At 43.3% G+C, this 21920-nt stretch overlaps 1 protein-coding gene across 2 annotated transcripts in view; it reads right to left on the bottom strand.

The window, feature by feature from the left end:
- Positions 1 to 2312: 2312 nt before the first annotated feature.
- ILRUN (inflammation and lipid regulator with UBA-like and NBR1-like domains) overlaps positions 2313 to 21920 on the bottom strand; it is a 66023-nt gene continuing 46415 nt past the window's right edge. For both annotated transcript variants that reach the window (XM_089514694.1, XM_089514693.1), the window contains exon 5: positions 2313 to 6719. In XM_089514694.1, the coding sequence (XP_089370820.1) occupies positions 6684 to 6719 (36 nt within the window). In that variant the 3' untranslated portion in view covers positions 2313 to 6683. The remainder of the gene's footprint in view (positions 6720 to 21920) is intronic.

Genomic DNA, 21920 nt, shown 5'->3' with positions numbered 1-21920 from the left:
ACTTCAGATAGGTGAACAGAGGATCCAACTATCTATCTATCTATCTATCTATCTATCTATCTATCCATCCATCCATCCATCCACCCACCCACCCACCCACCCATCCATCTCCTTACACATGCATTGCTAGGACAATAGGGAGAAAGGTACTACTGTACTGTAAAGGTCTTCCTAGCCTGACAAGTTTCCATATACATTTTCCAGAATATTTCCCCCACTACGATGAAGTAATACAATCCTAAGAACAATGCATCACTAATCTAAATTAGCTCTTGAGATGACTAATCAAATGTTTTGGAGAAGGCTAGATTTTGTTTGTTAAAAATACACTTCATATTTTCCATCTGCACTTGCAGTACTAATGATCACACAAGAAAAGAGCCCAATGTTCTTTGAGCAGGAGCAGCATTTTTTTTTTAGGTAAAAAGAAGAATCTAACCTTAGAATCAGACTTCGTATTTTATCTAATATTCACTTTAACCATTCTTCCCCATAGGGTTCTTTTTACAAAACTGATTGAAATTGTATGATTTCCTGTGAATGACCAATGTTCTGGGCTAGCACATATTCCAGGAACAAAAATACAGCCAAGTTACAAAAAAATGTTTTCCTGTCCACGCATGGCATCAATTGTTATATTTGCCTGAATTAGAAAACTGAATGAACCATATTTTAATATTTAAATTCATCTCTTTGCAAAGGTTCTTACATTGTTCTGCTCTATAGTTATTTGACTTGGCCATGGCCTATTGTACCACACCCATAGCACATACTACGTAAAAGTCATGGCACAGTGCTTCATTTAAAATGTGTGCATCATAATGATGGCACCATTTATTTGCTTACTCCAAAGATAGCATTATAAGAAGGTGTTATCTGATTGCCTGGCCTTGATGAGCTCCTGACAGGTTACAGCCCAAAAGACAAACAGTCTTGAAAGCAAGTAAATAAATGTGAATGCTGGAAGAAAAAGCAAAAATCTCAAATAATACAGCCACTACACGTATAACGTACAGTTGGGAGCATCATGCCCTCTAAAGGTACATTCATTTTTTTACAATATATATTGCCAATAGTACTCAAAACATGATGTCCAGAGCCTAGGCTGTCACTCACAGCCAAACCATTGTGCCCTATTCATTTCAGTGTATAATACTTACCAGCCCCTTTTGTATAATAAAACAGCAAGAAATCTAAGACAGGCCTCCTCCTCCACCTCAGGCTACATAACACCACATAAAGATGGTTTTCACCAGAGTCTGGTGGCATTGATTTTGCTGGATGCTGCAACTTGTTTTCATGAGAGGTTTGCAAACTTTACATACAAAATAAAATAGAAGGGAAGGGAAGTCTTAAAAAGAAAAAAAATGCAGTGTTCTAATTTAGAAATAAGACATATCAGCCGTAATAGCCTTGAAGCAATAGGTTGGAACTGGGCATAATTAACAGAAATGCTTTCAATGTGCTGGAAACTCTCTGCTGCAACTTCAAAGGATGTTTTACACCCTTCTTGGTAAGGGTGCATACCATGTAGTTTACTTGTACATATAAAGGTTTAACAAATATAATACAGCAAATGGGCTTCCAGTTGCATTTCTCTTATAGGTATATATGTTATTAGGTCCATTTCAACAAGACATTTCTAGCCAATGGTCTTTGAAATAGATATGCCAGTAAAAAGATTAAGAGACCACCACTGACCTAACTGGATCACTTATTTCTGAATAAATCAGATCCCGACTGTCACTGATTCCTTGAAAAAATGAAAAATGATGGTTGCTTCCCTTCAGATTAATGAAAACAATACGATTCTAGATGTCTGTACCTGAAAATCTTTATCTTAAAAGCTAATCTCTTAGTGGTTTGGTTGAAATTTGAAAGTGGAAACTGAAACTGAAATTTGAAAGTGGAAACTGCTCTGTCTTTTCTTGTGTCTTCATAAATCTGTTTCAGGAATAGCCAGCCATAGCAGCTAGTGCCTGTAAAGCTAGTCAAAACAACAGGTTTTGTGTATTTTTTTCTTTAAATTTATCTTCCACAATCATTTAGTAAAGTGAGACATTATACATATTCCAGTTTAAGAAGTAATTCCCCACAGACTTCACTTTTTAAAAGATTTGGACAAAGAAACTTTATTAGTAATAATCCAGACCTCCCAGAATTGTAAGACTGTATTGTAACCAGTTATTACACATACCTCTTACCTTAGTGCTGACCTGCACAATTCCTCCCAAAAAATGTGAAAGAAAATGAAGTGGGGAAGCTATGTGATCAATTTTTGGTCATTTAATAAAAACTCAGCAACTGCAGAATTGTTTTCTGTTAATTTAATCATACAAATATTCATTTATACATTAAGGAAAAAGCATCTTTGTTTTCCCCACAATGTGCTATTACAGGATTCTTCTCAGACTCAATGAAGCAACACACCATCCTGCTCTACACATGCACTCCCCCCAGAGAGAATAAAGACAGGCTGCAGAATCAACCACTCACTCACACAAGAGGGGGGGAAATGGAAACCCAGACATGGGACAGCGTGCATTTCTTAGCCTCAGAAAACATCAGCTATATTTGTACCTATAGAGATTCAGGCTGTGCTCATCTGCAGCTGGGGGAGGGATGAGTACAAACTTTCAAATCCCTGAGGCCTCAGAATACAGCATTCCACCTTCTCCTGCCCCAAATAAACACAATGGCGCAGATTCTGCCTCCTAGTGCAGACTTGATACCCAACTGCAAAAAGAGACAGAGCTTATTTTCAGCCAAAGGGGCTTGGAGCTAGGCCAGTGAGAAGTCTGGGAGCTCATTCATCTTAGGTTAAAGTAATATTCTCAGATGCAGGGGTTGCCAGGACATTTTCAAACTCAACTGCATGGACTATGATTACATTTGCATTAAATAGAATATTGAAGAAAGAACACTATTAATAAAAAAACCCGAACTTCTCTTTGTTAAATTACGGTTACTTCTTCCCCTCAGGACCCGATGATAACTTCTTCCAGAAGGACAACTAGGAGTAATGAGGAGACAGAACCAGATGCACTTACTACGTGAAACAATCTTAAATTTGGGAAAGAAATACTAGCTACTATTTATCTAATATCAGGAACATGGGAATGGATCAATCAACATTTGGTGAAGTGGCACTACATTGGTAATGGGGACTTGAGAGATATTTTATTAACAGTAACGTTCTACAAATGTAGGAGGGAAGAAAGTGCATATTGAGTCACTCACAACCTTCAGCTGCACATGACTGAAATGAAAACCTAAATACTCATACCATCCCAAAACATGAGTGAATGCACAGTTTTCCCTCCACATGAGTTTAAATCTGTATAGGAAAGGTGCCATGTATGATGCCAGCCTAAAGAGAGCTTTAAACAAAGGCAGTAGCAAAATGCACGACCTGCAGCAATTCTTCCAGCTACAGCTGGCACAAAATAGTGCACCTCTATGCAACACAAGCTACATCTACTGAGTAATCCACAGGTCATTCACTAGAGAAGAAAAAAGTGGCTCCCTGTAGCACCAGTATCCCCCATGGTTATGAGAAAAGTGCTTCTGAAAAACAAGCCTTTACATCTAAACATGAGCAAGTTCTCACTGCCTTGCCTCAAATTTCTGGCCTGAAGAAATCAACATGATTTAGTTATCAGACAATTCTGTAATTCAAAAAATATTGTAGTAAGAAATGCAGTCAGCAATGAAGTGAATCTGTTATCATGGGAAGAATATATGAGAAAAGAAACCAGAGGCAGAGCAGTCAGCAATTTAAACTTCCTCCCATTGTCATCACTGAAAGGATTATCACCCTAAGCAAAATACCTATAAACCAAACTGAGCCCTTTGTAACTATTTATACAGAGATCATCCCCCAAAAGAAAAAGAATGTTTATCCTCTGAAAAACCTCAGGGACTAGTGAAGACAAGTGTTTAATGCAACCCACTTGCACACCAGCTCTGGCTGATACCCTTTTTCACTGGAAGTGACTGCTTCGTTAACAAAAGGCACTAGCACTCAAGAAAGGAAACAGCATGAAAGATGAACAGAAGAGAAAGAGTATTCCTACATGATGTTAGACAACAGTGGGCAACTGTGTGGGTCTCCAGATATTGCTGGACTGCAACTCCCACCATCTCCACGACTCAGGGCTGGCTAGGAAATCATAGTCCAAAAAATCAAGAGTGACAAGTTGCTCTCTGTTTTAGACTTCAGCCAGCCTGGCCAGTGTTCAGGTATTGTGGGAGCTGAACTCCAGAATATCTGGAGGAGCAGCGACTGCTGTACTCCTGTACAGTACAACAGTTCAGCAATCACTGCTCCTCCAGATATTCTGGAGTTCAGCTCCCACAATACTTGAACACTGGCCAGGCTGGCTTGGGTTTCTGGGAGCTGAAGTCTAAAACACCTGAAGGATCAACTTTTGAGAACCACTTCTGTAAGAAAACAAGAGTTGGCAATAAGTATCATTTCCCCCTGTGCTGTCAAAAAACAGAATACGTCTCTATAAAATCAGCTGACAATTCATGTGGATGGTGTCCAAATAACTGGTTTAAATAGAAGACTGAAGCCATTTTGGTTTAGTCTGGAAGTTTCCAGTTGTCACAACTTCAAGACTTCTAATGCTGCTACCAGAACATACATACTTTCACTTAAACAGCCAGTCTAATCATCCATCCATCCATCCACTCGTTTGCCTATCCTGAAAGTTGCTTGTTCAGAACAGGAATTTTTTTAAAAAACCAATTAAAACTAATCACCATGAATGATCCTTTACACAATCCTTTTACATAATCAGTTTTGATATATTTTGTATATGGAGAATACATTGCCTAAGATGATTTAAGTTCTGGACAGTCATGTTAAGGAAAGGATCAAGAATTGAGAAAATATTTTATAGTTCTTATACATGGAAAAACTACTCAAGTTTCGGTTGTGACAATAACGTCTCTCATGGGAGGCAGAAAAATTAAATTCTGCATGTTGTCAAAAATTATGCATGTTATCCCAAACAGAAAATACCAAATTAGAAAGTAAAATGACCCTTGAAGACTGCATACCTAAGTGTATGTCTTCCAGGATTACAGCCAGGCCTAGTTATACTCTGTGGGTGCTTCCATCTCTTTTGGTGATAAGCAGCACTGTAGTCAGTTATGCAAAGTATGAAAAGAGCCGTGCATACCAACCAATGCAACAAGGTAGCTTGGAGTATGTTATTTTGGGCCCAAAAGTATTCTGTATTACCCCATCAGTACATATTCACACACCCATTACTCTTTCTGAGTCGGCAGTTTTGGTCTTTTGAATGATATGAAAGGAAGGGGGCGTTGCATATTGTTGTATCTTTGGCAGATGGCTGCAGTTAAAGTTTCTGAATTAATCAGACCTCCCCCCCACACACACACCTCCTCTTCTTTCAAAGTCTTATACTGATGTGAAACCGAGGAATTTCAAGAGACCAGGTTCTGCTACTTCCCACTATATGGAATTGGACAGCTTGGCTTCAGGTATATATGGCTATCATTCTTCACAGGTTGCACATAGTTAGACCTTAAACAGCTTCAACCCTTTGACACTCTCCCTCTTTTGCACACACAGAATCCTATCTTGAAAAAGTTCAGAGAACAAAAAACTGATAAAAGAAGTAATTGTTGTAAGTGGCAGTTGATGATTCTTCCTTCGACATGTTCAAAGCAATGTACCTTTCTCACTGAAGAATCAAACCAGTTGCCCAAATTATAAAAATGAAAATGTGAAGTTTTCACATTTCTAATCAAATTTCTTCTTGGCACAAAACTGACACATGCATAGCTGTCTCAGAGACAGTTACTATACATTAAGAATATGGAAATATTTTAATATGCTAACCATTCAGTGAAAATTTTGGTAGTACATGTTCAAAACACACACCAAGCCTCAGCCTCCATCATTTCAGCCCTCTAGCACTCGGCAGTTGTTTGCCCCATCCATAAATGGCAAAACTGAGACTAGGCAACTTTATCAAATAGAAAAGAACTAGCAGATGACTAATACATATCATGCCTAGAAGAATGATGCCAACAGCTTTTAAAAAAAGCAAATAATCAAAAGAAAAAAAGCTAACATTTCATGTATCTGGATATTGATCCAGCTAGAAATTAATACCACCTGACATACAAATAGCTGATGAATTAACCAAGAAAACACTAAGCGTCCATGTCATAGCAAGCATATCTCTATAAAAATGCACGCTGTCCCTTTTTGAAAAAAAGTCTTGAACAAGAAACAAACAAACAAAAAAATAACATCTGCTCAGACTACAACCACTCTGTAGGCAAAATAATTTTTTTCTTTTTAAAAAGAGATGGCTTTTCCATTTTAAGCTTTTAAAAAATTTCTTTTAGGCTACCTAATTAACTGTGACAATGACTCCTAAAACAAAAACATTGGTGTATTTTTCTCTCTCATAGCACTGAATAGCACTCTTGAAATTCAGCATTCACACATGCATACTTAGTTTTTTTGTTTTTTTCTGGAAACAGCTAGTCTTAAGTTATTGTTTGTTTTCTTCTTATCCCAGGATATGGAGACAAAGAAGGGGGTTCATGCTGTATCTTCTATAAGCCACAAGAACTCCCCCTCCCTCTCAAGTCCGCTCATTGTCAAATTCTCTTCTTGACGATACCCGTTTTTGTTTTTAAGACTGTCCAAAGGGATAAGGACCATGAAAACCCTGGAAGAAAATTAGAAACAAAAAATTAATTTCAGCAGGGGAAACAACCTAAACAATTTCTGCTGTGATATATTTTCAACTCAGTGCCCCCATGCTTGAAATCTTCTGTATCTCATATTCCAAAGTAATTTGCTGTATGTAAGTTGTCATACATTTCATCCTGATTTCTTTGCCCATTGCAAAGCTACATGCCAATGTTGATAAGTCAAAATATATAACACTAGTACTATTGCTTTACCACTTGCAATATTTAATTCGGTATTCTGTCAACACACATATATACAACACTGACTAAAATTTCTAAACCACAGTTCCAGTTGGGGATATTTTTGTACATTCAAATGCTTCAACACAGAGAAGTTTTTGGAATGGTTTAAGAAAATATAGTCCTTTACATGCCAATGAAAATCTTGACAGGTCTTGTTCATAAGCTCCAAACAGTCCCAGTCCCAACAGTTTGATCACATGCTTGTTACTTGCTTAACAAGGCTTGAACACTGGTTGTCTGTTCCCAAGTGCTAAGGCTATATTGAGCTGCATGTATGTTTTGTGGCAGGTAACCACTAGCAGTATTAGCATTGCCAAGCTTATCCTGATACCAAACTTTGCAAAATTAACCTTCTGTAAAAATGTATTTACAATAAGTCAACTCCCCCTGGTATTATTCCATACACAAGGGGTTTTCTGCTACGACTATCCCTTACTGGTCATTATGAATAAAATGGGCACATATAAATACTTTTAGATGTCACTCAGCATGCCTCCATTTCCTATCTGATTTTCCACTTGTTCTTTCCTAACTCATCACTCTAAGAATATATATTCTTAAAATAATTATGTTTTATGATACAACAGATTTTAAAATAACTTCTGGCATGAAAGAGATAACGAACTTCTTTTGATTCTTCACAGTTTTCAAGGAAGGTAGGCTATATAGCATTGAACAACAAACAGTTTCAGTCTTTGAACAAACACATTTCAGGCACTGAAACATTCAAGCACTTTGCAGATCCCCCTTCCCCTTCAACTGTACTCTAGCAACAGCAATTCATAAACATTGTTTTACCCAAAAAAAGCCCTTTGTTAATATGAGGGAAGAGGTTGAAACAACAATTTTTTAACTGAGTTAATAGCATAACCAGCCTCATCCTGAAGTAGTCTAGCTATTCTTACAATCCTTCCAAAGAAAATACTTAGCTGTCAATCACACTATCCATAGTGCTATAATCTGAGCATCAGTCCTTTCATACACCATAAACGACACATTTCTAACAAATTCAGAAAGTTAAATTATCAGTAGCAGTGACAGCAAGAAGGTAGTCCATTATACTATACAGTGTGCCCGTGTTATACGCGGGTGTGCTATACGTGGCTTTGAGCATACGCTCAAAGCTGTGCGGGAGCGCATGGGGCGCAGCGTACCATTCGCATGAATGGGGCACGCTCCCGTGGCGTGCGCCCCATGTGCTGCTGTCGTGCCGCCACAGGCACGAGCATCCTCGTTTTTTCTCTTACGTGGTGGGGGGGTCTGGACTGGATCCCCCACATAAAAGGATGGTGGACTGTATTTTACCCAATATCTTTGGCTCTTGTAGTTATCATAAATAGCTTCTGCTGCTTTAGGATACTAAAACAAACAAACAAAACAAACAGCTTCATTTATATACTGCTTCATACTGAACTAACAGAGTCTAAACAATTTACAACTCTAAGCTAATTGCCCCCAACAATCTGGGTACTCATTTTAGCGACCTCGGAAGAATGCAAACCTGAGTCAAGCTTGAGCCCTTTTGCTAGTATTGAACTTGCCACCTTATGGTTTTGAGTGAGTGGCTGCAGTACAGGCATTTAACTACTGCGCCACCAGGGCTCCTACTATCGCTAGAATTTTTAAGGAAACCTGTGTTTTAATGGGGACAATATTATTATTCTTTATTTCTTTATTTATATAGCGCTATAGATTTGCACAGCGCTGTACATAAAAACAACAAATATAAAAGAGTAAACCTGCCTATGGCATACAATCTAAGAAATGATAGGATAATACAAATAAAACACATAGCAATACAGGAAGTGGTTCAATAAAACATAGTTGTGATTCCCTGCAATTTGGCTTGTCTTTAGTTTCTAACATCACTGAACATTTTAAGCTTTTCTCTCTGCTGTTAGTGGGTTTGTACTTTCCTATTTTCATTCTTGTTTTTTTCTTATCTTTCTGGGATGTTTTTTAAAAAAAATACAGTGCGCCCGCGTCATATACTGGAAGCTGCGCTGGAAAAAGTAGTGCCACTGCGCGCCACTGCAGGCATGCACCCCATTATTTTCAATGGGGCTCAAGCATACGTAGAATTTCCCTTACGCAAGGGGGGCCGGAATTGATCCCACGCATAAGGGAAGGGACCACTGTATATTTTACTGGAAATATCTTTCTTTTCTTTAGCTGGAGAGTCTTAGTCTTCTGTCTTAGGGCTGAAACAGATGGGCACAAAGGGGCAGCTTGAAGCCAAAAATGCCTCAGGACTGCAGCAAACACACAGCACATTCCCAAAGGCGCCCTCTGCTACCAGCCCAAATAGAAGTGGAAAAGATCTGCTCCTTTTTGACCTGGTTTTGGTCTGCCTGAGGCAGACCCAGTGTAACTCCTGGGTGGCTTCCAGGTGCTCCAGGGACATGAACTGTCAAAATGCCTCACCCCCAAGCCACCCGGTCTGTTTGGTCCCAACAGCTCTGTTCTCTCTTTCTTCTTGATCCTTTTATTTGTTCTTCTTTCACAATCATTCTTATGCTGACAATCTGCAGTTCTCCTTTCTGAGTTCTGCTCTATATCTGACTTCTTTCTCATACTTATGGCTGTCTTGTTATTTGTTATGGATTTCCTTCCATTGTGGCATACCCTAGAAGTACAGGCAGTTCACAGCTAACATAGCCTCTGGTAAACCTCCTTTTTACAATGTTTTCTTACACTCATTCACCCCCTCTCCTCCTCACTCTCTTTATAGCTGAAATTGTTTCAGCAGCATTAGTACTAGAAAGATCATGACGAAGGACTGGAGAACTCAGATTTTAGGTGTCAGGTTGCAACAGTGACTCACCAGTAAACAATGCAATAAATCCTGAGATAGGAAAAATTGGACTGTACGCTGTCTGATCCCACCGTAGTTCTATGTGCCTGCCTACAACAGGCAGGTAAACAACAGATGTTTCCAAAATCCCTTGCTAAGCATGTATGAAGACACAAACAGAGGAAAAAGGAGGAAAGCAGGTATGCCTCACTCAACAACTACCCTCTTTAAGCATGGAGCTGTAAATTTGGCCATCACAATGGAAATTATAAGAAAAATGGAAACTAGTGAAAGAAAAGGTCATCCCTGGATGCACTTTGGAGAAAGCTTTCAAGTGGCCTTCGTAAGATTAAAAATGTTTTTATGTATACAAGGTTTACCTGACCTCATTGTTTCATTTCACACGTGCATACAATTAGTTTTGAGGGAAAAGTTTTACTGGAATATGTTGGACTGCTCTTTTTTGTGGAGTAGGAACCTATCCCTATTTTTTTCCATGTTATTTCTGCCTCTGTTAAAGAAGTAACACCCAGGAAGACATCCACTTCATTACCCGAGAATAACTGTACAGACGTATTTTCATGCTATTGTTTTTAAAAAGCTTTGATTTGTAAAGATTCTCAAGTATTTTTCATACAGACTCGGGGATGTGCTTCCCTTTTTTAAAAGGGGGGGGGGGGAGCTTCTATAATCCAATGCAGCAGTGCTATATTCTCGGCCAACACAGCAGAACTATCTTGACTTTATACAATATATTGAATTCTCACATTATGTTTTATTAAAGTAGCCATTAATTTTGATACAAATATAATTAAAATAAACCAATTTACAACAATATGGTAACATGACCAAATAGTGATTTTAAAAGTTCTAATAGCTTTCTAAGGACTAAGACTTGTATTTATGGATTCACAAAAAATTCAGACAGAGGATATTTACTTATATTAGCAGAGAGTAAGCCTTACTTAATATGGAGGAATTTATTTCCAGGCATATACAAGCCTGTGGCCAGACTGTGATGCTGTCCAATCCCAAGTGGCAAAAAGGTTGGATTTTTTTTTTTTTTTTTTTGCTTAGACCTTTGGGTGGGAATGGGGTTTTAACTCTATAGCTTTTTGTATTGTTATCAATATTAACTAGGAAGCAAAAATTTTGAAAGCAAATGTTTGCCTCTCTACTTTCCTTTGACAATAGTTTCTCTCCCACTGTAGATATCACTTCCCCTCAGAGTGGAAAGGAATAGCAGGACTGGCTTTATTTCACTTTTGTTTGCCATCGACAATGAATGAAGAAAAGTATAGTTTAATTTTTGTAAAGGCATTAACTTTTGATGCACGGCTGCAAAACAAAACAGAAGTCTCTCAGCTTACATTGATGGTAGCCTCAGATAGTGCTACTCAATCAGTCTCTCTTTCTCTTTACTTCCTGGGCTGTTCCTGGTCAATGCTTTTCCAAACTACCTTAGGTTCTTTTGAATCACTTATTTAAACTGAATACAAACAGAACAGAGCATTTTGTACTATATTTTGGTCAAAGCTTGCTATACAAATAGAAAGCAGAAATTCAGAACCTACAATTCATGTGTTCATTCTACTTGAAAGCTGATCTACGAAATCAGTAAAAGAATGATATTGTTCTCTTAGTACTCAAAACTTCAAAATGTGGGGAAAGGGGCTATCGCATGCAGCTCCAACCCCCTTTAGTCAAGTGCCACTCATGGAGGCCTCCATGGGCACTAAATCCAATAAAATTGCTCCCAATGCTCTCCATACACCAAAAAACCAAGGAGGTTGGAACTCCAGTTCTGATTTGAAATTAAAAATACAGCAGTGCAAGGGCAACCTTGTCTCCCATCACAATTCTTCACAAATATTTGTAATGAGGACAAAGAGCAATTATCATTCTAATTCTACTTTCTGTTCCATGGACTGGATTTTAGGATTGGTATGCCAAACTTCCTGTAAGCACAAGCTGTCTACATGGTTTTGTGGCAAATTTGGCAAGCATAAAACTGGTTATAAAGCTTATACCAAATTAAGCCTTTCTGACATATGGCTCTTTGAAAAAAGGAGGAAATGGGGGGAAATATTTACAATATAAAGATGTTTCAGAATTGTTTGATACCACATTTACGTACTCAGTTCACTAACTTGTTTACATCTTACACTTTCACTGATCTGGAAGGACAGGTTGCTTACCTGTAACAGTATTTCTTCGAGTGGTCATCTGCGAATACATACAAATGGGTTTTACTGCGCCTGCGCAGTGCTGCTTGGAACTTCTAGAATCTCTGGGCAAAGTACACTTTGCAACTTAAAGGCAACTTTTTGGCGGTAACTCCGCCCACCCTTTATAAGGCCCCTGCCTTCCCGCTCTTTCCCCAGTTCCAACTTTTTCCGCTGTGTAAGCGAAGAATGAGCCAATCAAGAGCAGGACACTGAGGGGAGGATGGGTGGGATTTGTATGTATTCGCAGATGACCACTCGAAGAAATACTGTTACAGGTAAGCAACCTGTTCTTCTTCTTCGTGGTCTCTGCGAATCATACAAATGGGTTTAGACTGACAAGCTCAGGTGAGCGGCGGAGGGAGTGTCCGGACAGCAAGTAAAGTGAATCAATGTTGTTTATTACTAACAATAAACTTGTAAAAACCCAATCTGTTGTCAGTCACTTGTCTTTAAACCATAGGCATGACCGCAGGAGATGCAACTCCTGTAAGCAATAGCCCAATCATGAATGCAGTCATTTGTGATTTAGCATAAAGAACCACATAATACAGGTTAGGCATTTCCTGGGTATGAATATCAATAGAACCTCATAATGCATACATTACTAATTAATGTAAACCAGAAACTAGTACAGCTCTGCCAAAAGCTGCGTCCCGTCTGGCCCTAGTGTCTAGCCTGTAATGTTTAATAAATGTCAACGGCTGGGACCAGACAGCAGCCTTGCAAACATCCTCCAAAGGCACTCCAGACAGAAAAGCAGAGGATGCTGCTACCGCCCTAGTTGCATGAGGCCGTACCCTGGTAGGAAGAGGTCTACCCAAAAGTTCATAGCAGAGGTGAATGGTCGCAGCCACCCATTTGGAAAACCTCTGCGGTGACACCGGTAGGCCCTTTTTCGGTTCCGAGTAACATTGGAATAGTCTCTCGGACCGACTCGAACCCGACGTTCTGTCTAAGTAGAAGGCCAGAGCCCTCCTTACGTCTAAGGTATGCAAAGTCCGTTTGACCTCCGTGGTCGGATTCAAGGCCAGGGTAGGCAGAACAATGTCTTGGCACATATGGAAGGTCGACACCACCTTACGCAAGAAGGTGATATCGGTACGGAGAACTACCTTGTCCTTATGAAACCTCAAATAGGGCTGGTCTCTCCGTAAAGCACAAAGTTCGCCCGTGCGGCGGGCAGAGGTAATGGCCACTAGGAAAGCAGTTTTCCAAGTCAATAGTCTCAAGTCCGTAGTGGCCATGGGTTCGAAGGGCTTGGTTTGTAAAGCTGACAGGACAGCGTCCAGACACCAAGCCGGGGTCGGCACCGATACCGGTGGGTATAGGTTAGCACAACCCTTGAGGAAAGCCTTGACCAATGGGTCCCTGAAAAAAGAAGGTTTGTTTGTGAACTGAAATCGAGAAAAAATGGCTGAGAGATAGCACTTGATGGAAGTGAGAGTAAGGCCCTCCTGTAATAGTGCCATCAGGAACTGCAACACCACCGGGGTGGAGATCTGGTCCGAGTCGATGCCTCTGTCGGACAGGAACCTGGAAAACCTTTCCCACTTGGAAGCATAGGACCTTTGGGTTGAAGGTTTATGGGCAGCCCGGATCACCGTCCGTACCGAGTCCGGAAGCGAGGCTAGGGATGGAGCCTCCACGCCACCAAGGGCAGGCTGTCGATGTCGGGATGGCATACTTGACCGTTCTGGATCGTCAGTAGGTCCGGGCGAGGATCGATCCGGAAAAACGTCTCCCCCGAGAGGTGCAGGAGGGACAGAAACCACGGCTGTCTGGGCCACCACAGAGTGATGAGGATCGCATTCGATCGGTCTGCCGTCATCTTGGACACCACCCGAACGATTAGTGGGAGCGGAGGGAAAGCATACAGCAGACAGCCGGTCCAAGTGAAACCGAACGCGTCTCCGAGGGATCCTTCGCAGCGCGTCCTGGAACAGAACTGGAGACAGTGAGTGTTGGACCCGGTTGCAAAAAGGTCGATTTGGGGAGTTCCCCATCGCCGGAATATCTGTGCTGTTGAGTCCGGGTGTAGTCTCCACTCGTGTGATGCAGACGTCTCCCTGCTGAGTCTGTCTGCCAGGTCGTTGTCCTCCCCTGGAAGGTGAATGGCCTGGAGGTGGACTCCCCTTGGAATGCACCAGTCCCATATTCGCATCGTGATGTCGAGCAGGGTCGGGGATTTGGTACCTCCTTGCTTGTTTATGTAGAACAGCACCGTTGTGTTGTCTGTTCTGAGAAGTATCACCTTGTCCGTCAGTACCGATTCGAACGCCCTCAGCGATTTTTCCACGGCCAACATCTCGAGGGCGTTGATGTGAAGCTGTTGCTCGGCAGGCGACCACTTCCCCTTGACTACCAGATCGAGGAGGTGAGCGCCCCAGCCGTCTAGGGATGCATCTGTGGTGAGCGTCAGCTGTGGCTGGAGCGGGGCGAAAGGTAACCCGGCGCAGACGTTTTCGGGTTCGCGCCACCAATGTAGAGAAGATGCGACCGGCCTCGGGACGGTGAGCCATTTGAGCGGAGAATCCACCCCTGGGTCGAAGACGGACAGGAACCATCTTTGCAGTGGGCGAAGCCGAAGTCTTGCCCACGGCGTCACAAAGGTCGTAGAGGCCATGTGGCCCAGTGCCACCTGGACATCTCTGGCCCTCACCCTTCTGAATCTGAGGAATGGCTGGAGGGTGACCGATAGGGCTTGAAAGCGGTCCCGGGGAAGCGATGCTATGCAAGAGTCCGAATCTAGGAGAGCCCCGATGAACCTGACCTGTTTCGTAGGGGTCAGGTGGGATTTGTCGAGGTTGATCACCAAGCCGAGGGACCGGAGGAGTGTGAATGTGAAGTTGATGGACCGATGGAGGTCCCCTTGCGACGGAGCCGCCAGGAGCCAGTCGTCCAAGTAAGGGAACACCCTGAATCCCTTCTGGTGAAGGTAAGACACCACCGGGGCTAGGCACTTGGTGAAAACTCTTGGGGCCGTCGCCAAACCGAAGGGCAGCACGTTGTATTGATAAGCGTCGGAGCCGACGGCGAAGGCGAGGAATCTCCTGTGGGACTCTCGAATGGCTATGTGGAAATATGCATCTTTGAGATCGATCGTCGCGAACCAGAGGTCCTGGTGGAGAAGAGGCAAGATTGACTGTAAGGTTACCATACGGAAACGCTTATATTGGAGGAAATGATTGAGCCCCCTTAAGTCTAGAATGGGCCGAACTCCCCCATCCGGTTTCGGCACTATAAAGTATCTGGAGAAAAAGGCTTTTGGCCATTGAGTCCGGTCTAGGGGGGAAATTGCACCCTTTTGGAGCAAGGTGCGCACTTCGTCGAGAAGGGTGTCCGAGGGTGGGGTAGGGAGGAAGGTCCCCGTGGGGGGAAGGTCTTGAAACTCTAGGGCATAACCCCTACGGACGATGGTAAGCGCCCAAGAGTCAGTTGTTATGGAGGCCCAGGTGTTAAAAAAAGGGCCTCAACCTGTCGAAAAAGCAGGGGGCGACGAAGTGCGCGGTTGCACTTCAGGAGGCTTTCTTGGCCTGGTCGGGTCCCTGTCGGTGTGATTTTCGGTACCGGCCAGGGGGACCCCGTCTGCCCGATGAGGATGAAGACTGAGACGGGTACCTAGGGCGTTGGGAGCCCTGATGTTGACCCTGCCGGTCCTGTTGAAAGGGTCTGAATTGTTGAACCTGAGGCTGCCATTGGCGTCCCTTGCGATACTGGGGGGTGGACGACGAGGACATACCGTGCTTCTTGGCGGCCGCCTTAAGTTTGAATTTTCTATTGAGACGATCATCTGTCTCGGTATGGAACAAACCCGATCCATCCAGGGGCATGTCCTCGATTGCCGTCTTCACTCCAGGCGTCAAATCGGTCCCGCGAAGCCAGGCGTGCCGTTGGAGGGCCAAAGAAGCTGACATTGCCCTGCCTGCACACTCGGCCACATTCCGTGAGGCCGTGATCAGCCAGCCTCCTATGGAGTGGGCCTCGTCCCTGATCTCCACGAGTCTCCTTTGGGTGTCATCTGGGACCTCAGGAATTAGGGGAGAGACGTCTTCCATGAGGGCCTGGACGTAGGCCCCCATGCATGCGGTGTAGTTTATAGCCTTCACCGCCAACGCAGCCGCTGAGTATGCCTTTTTAGCCAGGCCATCTACCTTACGCGCCTCCCGGTCTATCGGGGATGTAGCCTGCTTGTGGGCGATGTTGAGTTGGGCTCCCTCAACGATAGCTGAATTTTGCCGGGGATGGTTGGAGAGCCAAGGGCAGCTCGCCGGAGAAACCCTATACAGGGACTCGATCTTTCTGGAGGAGCTCGCCAGTGAAGTCGGAGCATCCCAGGACCTCTTTATAAGCGTCTCCAAGGACGGAAGGAGCGGAATGGAAGGAGTTGGGACCCGACCCTGGACCCGACGCTCCACAGGATCCCTTGCGGTGTCCTCAGGATATTGTAATTCGATGTCCAGAGCCCTGGACATCTTAATTATGTGTTCATTGAAGGTCCTGAGATCATCGGTCGGGGAGGCCGGCTCGGGACGGTGCATGTCCTGGGGTGAATCTTGTAAGGACAAGTCGTCGTCCGAGGGTTCATCTGAAGAAGGAGGTAAGTCCGACCCCAACTCCGAATCCGAACGGTCACTGGACGGAGGTCTCTCTGGATGGTCCCTGGACCTAGGATGACGAGGTGGAGCAGCCCCGATCACTGTGGGCGTCGCATCCGAAGGGCCCAGCTCCGGGTCCGACCGTCTCTGTCTCGGAAGCCTTGGTGCCGGGGCTTCGGCCACTTGGGGGCAAGTCTCTTGGGCATGACGCTTGGCCTTGAATCTCTTGAAGGCAACCTCCTTGGAAACTGCCATGTAGTAGTTACCCGATTCGGAGTCGTAGAAGAAGTCTTCGTCGACCCTCTCTTCCTCTGAGGAGATCTCCGAAGGTTGGGCCGGCATTGGAGTGGGAGAGTGTTGCGGAGCCAGGGAACGGCGTCGAGCCGGAGAGTGTCCGCGGTCCTGGACCTCCGTAGGGATGGACAGGGGGTCTTGTAAACCCGGGTCTGGTAGAGGAGCGTCATCCTGGTCCGGTGAACGCCTCTTTTTGGCCGGTTTCGGAGCCTGGCGACTGGGTGATCGGTGTCTCTTTGACGCAGGGGGCTGGTCACGATGCTTTGAGCCCTTTTTCGAAGAAGAGGAGTCCTGTCCCTTGGATGACTTGGACTTGGAAGCCTCAGGAGTCTTGGGCTTCTTCCTCAGAGGCAAGGGCAGATCCGGTGGAAAGAAAGGATTGACCTGGAGGTCAGTGACGGTAGTTATTCCGGAAGTGGTGGCTGTGGTTGAGCCATCGCCCTTTGCGGGAGCAGAATGAAGAGACCTTGAGGTCGAAGCTCCGGGTTCGGCCGGTGCCATGTTGGGATCGGTCCTCGGTTTCGAGCCCTTGGACTTTGGGTCCTTGTCGGTCCTCTTGGATGACTTGGGCGGCTTCGAGCCCGATGTCGTCAGAGGGTCCGAGGATTTCGACTTCGAGAGTGAAGTCTGATCCAGTGACGGCGTCTTGGTTTGCTCCATCAAACCAGAGTCCTCAGTCCCTGACGGTGTGCGAGGGCGCTTGGAGGACTTGTCGGTGGCTCTGGACCGGTCTGGGTCATGGGCCACATGGGAACTCGAAGCCTGAATGGCCGGGGGAGCCGAGGAGGCACTCAACGGGCTGTCTCGAGCCACAGGGGCTGCTCCGGAGACGGAGGCCGACGGAGCAGAGGCCAGGCGTGAATCGTCCCCCCGAACCCTGCCCTGGGCAATGGCAGAAGTCAATCTGGACTCACGATTTTTCCTCGCTTGCGAAGTCATTGAACGGCAAAGAGAGCATGACTTCACGTCGTGGTCCTTCCCAAGGCAAAGCAGGCAGGACGAATGCGGGTCCTGTACTGGGACCTTGCCCCCGCAAACGTCGCACTTCTTGAACGGAGGCGACATCAGGAACCGAAGCGACAGATCCGAAGGGATAAGCAAAGCGTAGTCAAAAACAGTCCGTAGGTCAAGCGAAGGAGAGGTCAGCAAAGTCGAAAAAACAGTCCAAATTGAAGCCAGAGATCAAACGAGAGAGAGAGAGAGAGCGAAGTTCCAATAGCACCAACGCGGCGGAAAAAAGGAACTGGGGAAAGAGCGGGAAGGCAGGGGCCTTATAAAGGGTGGGCGGAGTTACCGCCAAAAAGTTGCCTTTAAGTTGCAAAGTGTACTTTGCCCAGAGATTCTAGAAGTTCCGAGCAGCACTGCGCAGGGGCAGTAAAACCCATTTGTATGATTCGCAGAGCCCACGAAGAAGAAATTCCTTTATTTGTGAAGCTAGCTGACCAAGTGGGTAAATATGATGAATGTGTCTTTATGACAAGACTTGGTTTAATCATGTCTAAAAAAGGCACTCCTTCATATTAGACAAATTACAGTTTGTCTCCAATATTCCATATCTGGACAAGGTGCTGCTGTACTTATTCATGTCTCATTTCAGAGGTTTCTGAAGAAAATTGACTATATACATCTGAACGTCTTTCTTTTAAGCCTGGTTATAGGATATAGACTGCTTTGGTTCCCTTGGCAGATGATTTACACCAGGGGTAGGCAACCTACGGCTCACGGGCCAGATCCGGCCCGGCGAGGCCTTGGGACCGGCCCCAGCCCAGTCCTGCAACTGATTGCCGCCGGGGCCTTTGGCCTATCAGGAGGAGGTGGGCAAGCAGGGGCAAGGGGGGCAATTGTCTATAGAAGCCTCAGAAACATGCATTTATATTAACATTTTTTAAAAAATCAGCAAAAATTTTTCATGTGTCTTCCATTTTTTAAAAGTGTCCTCTATTTGAAAATTTTGTCCTACATTTGTCCCGGTTTATTTATTTATATAATTTAAAATATATATATATATTTAATTATTTATTTTTTGGCTTCGGCCCCCCAGTTGTCTGAGGGACAGCAACCCGGCCCCCGGGTCAAAAAGGTTGCCTACCCTTGAACACTGTACAACCCCTGTATCCATGAGATGGGAACCTACACGTTCACTTACTCATGTCCAAAAAAAAAAAGTTCTCTTTAGCCATCTCCTCTAGCACAATTCTATAGTATGCTTCAAGCAGAAGTTGACCTGTGGGAGGACCTATAAATGCCTGGAGGTGTTCTCTCTAGGAATCTCTGGGTTCTCCAGCACAATTCTATAATCAGCTTCCTCCAGATTAATTAATTTCAACAGAGTTCACTGTTATCGGTTTCACATTTCCATGGTAAGTCTGGGAACGTAACCCTTGCAGTTATACTGTACTAGAAACAGGACAGATAAATGCTTACTGGTTCAACTGAAATTCTCAGTGGCTTTTGATACCATTGCCTGAGTATCAAATGGTTTGTGTGTCTACAACAGAACATGAAGACAGTTTCTATTTCTTCCTAAAGGAATTCAGAAGAGGTTACTGGGGCATTTTTGTTAGATGCTGCGACCATTGCCTTGTGATGCCCTTCTAAGTTCCAATTTGTCCTTCAATATAAAACTGCTAGACACCCAACTCTATATTTCCTTTTCAAATACAAAAAAGTCATTTGAGTTATAAAACAGTATGTGTTGTTAGCAATGGACTTGATGAAGGTGAAAAAATTAAACCTTCAGGGAGAAAATTAGGAGATACCCCTGGCTAGTCAAAGGACAGATTAGGGTTCACTTTATGCTCAGTGGAATTACACTCACCTTGAAGACTCTTAAGAATCAAACATATCTGTAACACTGAAGAGAATTAATGTAAAAGGACCAACAAACTGAAGCAAACTCTGCTTCAAAGGAGATATCCTCCTCATATAATTGATCACAACACCAGGAGACCAACCATTATTTTGTGAGAAAATCTTCACAAAAATGTGAGTTAAGTAACAAGCAACAAGACAGTCAATTTATGGTAGAATTCCACCCAACATCTCATAACTATTACATGGCAATCAGAGAAAGTTATCAATTGGGCCTTAGAACTGGAGCGTGGCTTTGGCAATGCTTCCAGTATCTTAGGATGCATGCATCATTTAAACAGCATACCTCCAAAGTAACCTGAAGCAGATTTATTTTGGCCTGTCTGTTTGGGCCCAATTGCCAACAAACGTAGAACATTTGGTTAATTCCATCAGCAAGCCTCCAGTTTCAGCTTTCCTCCAGCCACCAAATCTAAGGAGACTGCTGGTAAAAGCTGTCCTGAAAACAATACTCAGCAATCCAGGATTGCACACATATAATTTAAAGTGCTGCATCGCCTGTAAATAACTTAAGCAGACTGTTACTTTTAGGAATACAATGACTGGCAGGACCTACTATACTAAACAACACATCATCTTCCAGTCTTGCAATCTTATTTATGTGACTGAATGCAGGAGTACAGGATGTCATCTGCAATACATGGGCAAAACTATCAGATCTACATATATGCTTCAGGAATCATCTCAACCTCTCCTATTTGTCCTTGTTTGGCACTAAGGTGCCATTTCCTTCAGACATTTTGGACAAAAGGGAGAATTTGTGGGTTTATAGACTAAAAACTCAACTAAGAGGACAATAATATCATTGACTAAAAATGCTGACAGTATCATGTTATAAACTGCCATCTACAGTGGACTGGCTAGCAATCTGTGGATTCGACCATCCGTAGATTGTCATGTCCCAATGGTGGCACATGCATGTGGATGTGCACACATCGCCACTCACTGAATAATATTGAGTGCGACTGTCTGTGTTTTTTCCCATCCACGGAGGGGGACATAGAGCCAAACCCTTGCAGATGGGAAAGATCCACTGTATTATAACAGTTCAGTTATAATGGCAACTGCAGAAGGTGGAAGCCAAAACATTTTGCTCTTAGAACACATTTTGCTTATGTTATACTTTTAAGTTCTGTTTGTTAATCACTTCAACACACACACATCTTCAGGGATTAACGGCATCCTTCTGGGATACAGGATAAACCTTTTTGCTTTTTAATCACATGCCCCCTCACTCCTATAAGAGAATGAGTAAAAAGGAAACAAAAGCACTTATACCAAATTTGTCCTGGATTCTAGAAAAATGCAGTTAATCATATACATTTATTGAAGTTAGTAACAAACAGAACTGAAAAATAAAACATGAAAAAAAGGTTTTGGCTCCTGCCTTCTTCAGCTGCTAAAGTTGAAACAGAGCTATATACAAGGTGGCAGTTTAGACTGCTTCCAGTATTCTCCAGTACCTCAGTTTGGAGGATAATACTGTACCTTCATCTACTGAAGAAAGCTGGAAACAGTGTTTTGCACTGCAATTTTGTATAAGTTTCATTTTAATTGTGTGCATATGTATGCACAGAGAGGAGGGGGAGAGAGAGTTTGTGTGTGCCTATTTTATAAGAGTTTTTTTAATTAACATTCTCTCTCTCTCTCTCCCACACACACACACACATTTTCTTATGAGACTCCAAATGATCTTCTATCTGGACTACTCCTGATTAGCTTCACAAATGGTTCCTTGTTTATTAAAAATCGCTCAATGGATCCTGAAAAAGAAAATGTTAAGCAGTGCAGAGGGAGAGAGCATGTCTGAATATTACAGCACACCAAACGCAATGTCTATTTTTTGTCTACAACACACTTCAAAATGCCCCCAAATCACAGTGTTTTACATACTTCATTCAATTGTTAATTTATTGCCAATTTAGTATGAAGAAGAGGAAGAGTCTGGAATTTCCCCAGAACACATAAACTAATGGTAATCCATTACTATCCAGTGTGGACAAAGGCTTGCCTGTTCATTCTAAGGCAAGCTTACCAGAGTTTTCTTGGCATGATTTATTCAGAAGGGGGTTGTCATGGCCTTCTTCTAAGGCTGAGAGAGTGTGACTTGCCCAGGGTCATCAGTGGTTTTCTATGGTTGAGTGGGGATTC

This window comes from Sceloporus occidentalis, unplaced genomic scaffold (assembly GCF_023333645.1).
Source record: "Sceloporus occidentalis isolate IW3139 unplaced genomic scaffold, rSceOcc1.0.p SCAF_3, whole genome shotgun sequence".
NCBI classification, from domain to species: Eukaryota; Metazoa; Chordata; class Lepidosauria; order Squamata; family Phrynosomatidae; genus Sceloporus; species Sceloporus occidentalis.
Note: the sequence above shows the minus strand (reverse complement) of the source record. Positions and strands in the feature narration are given on the sequence as shown.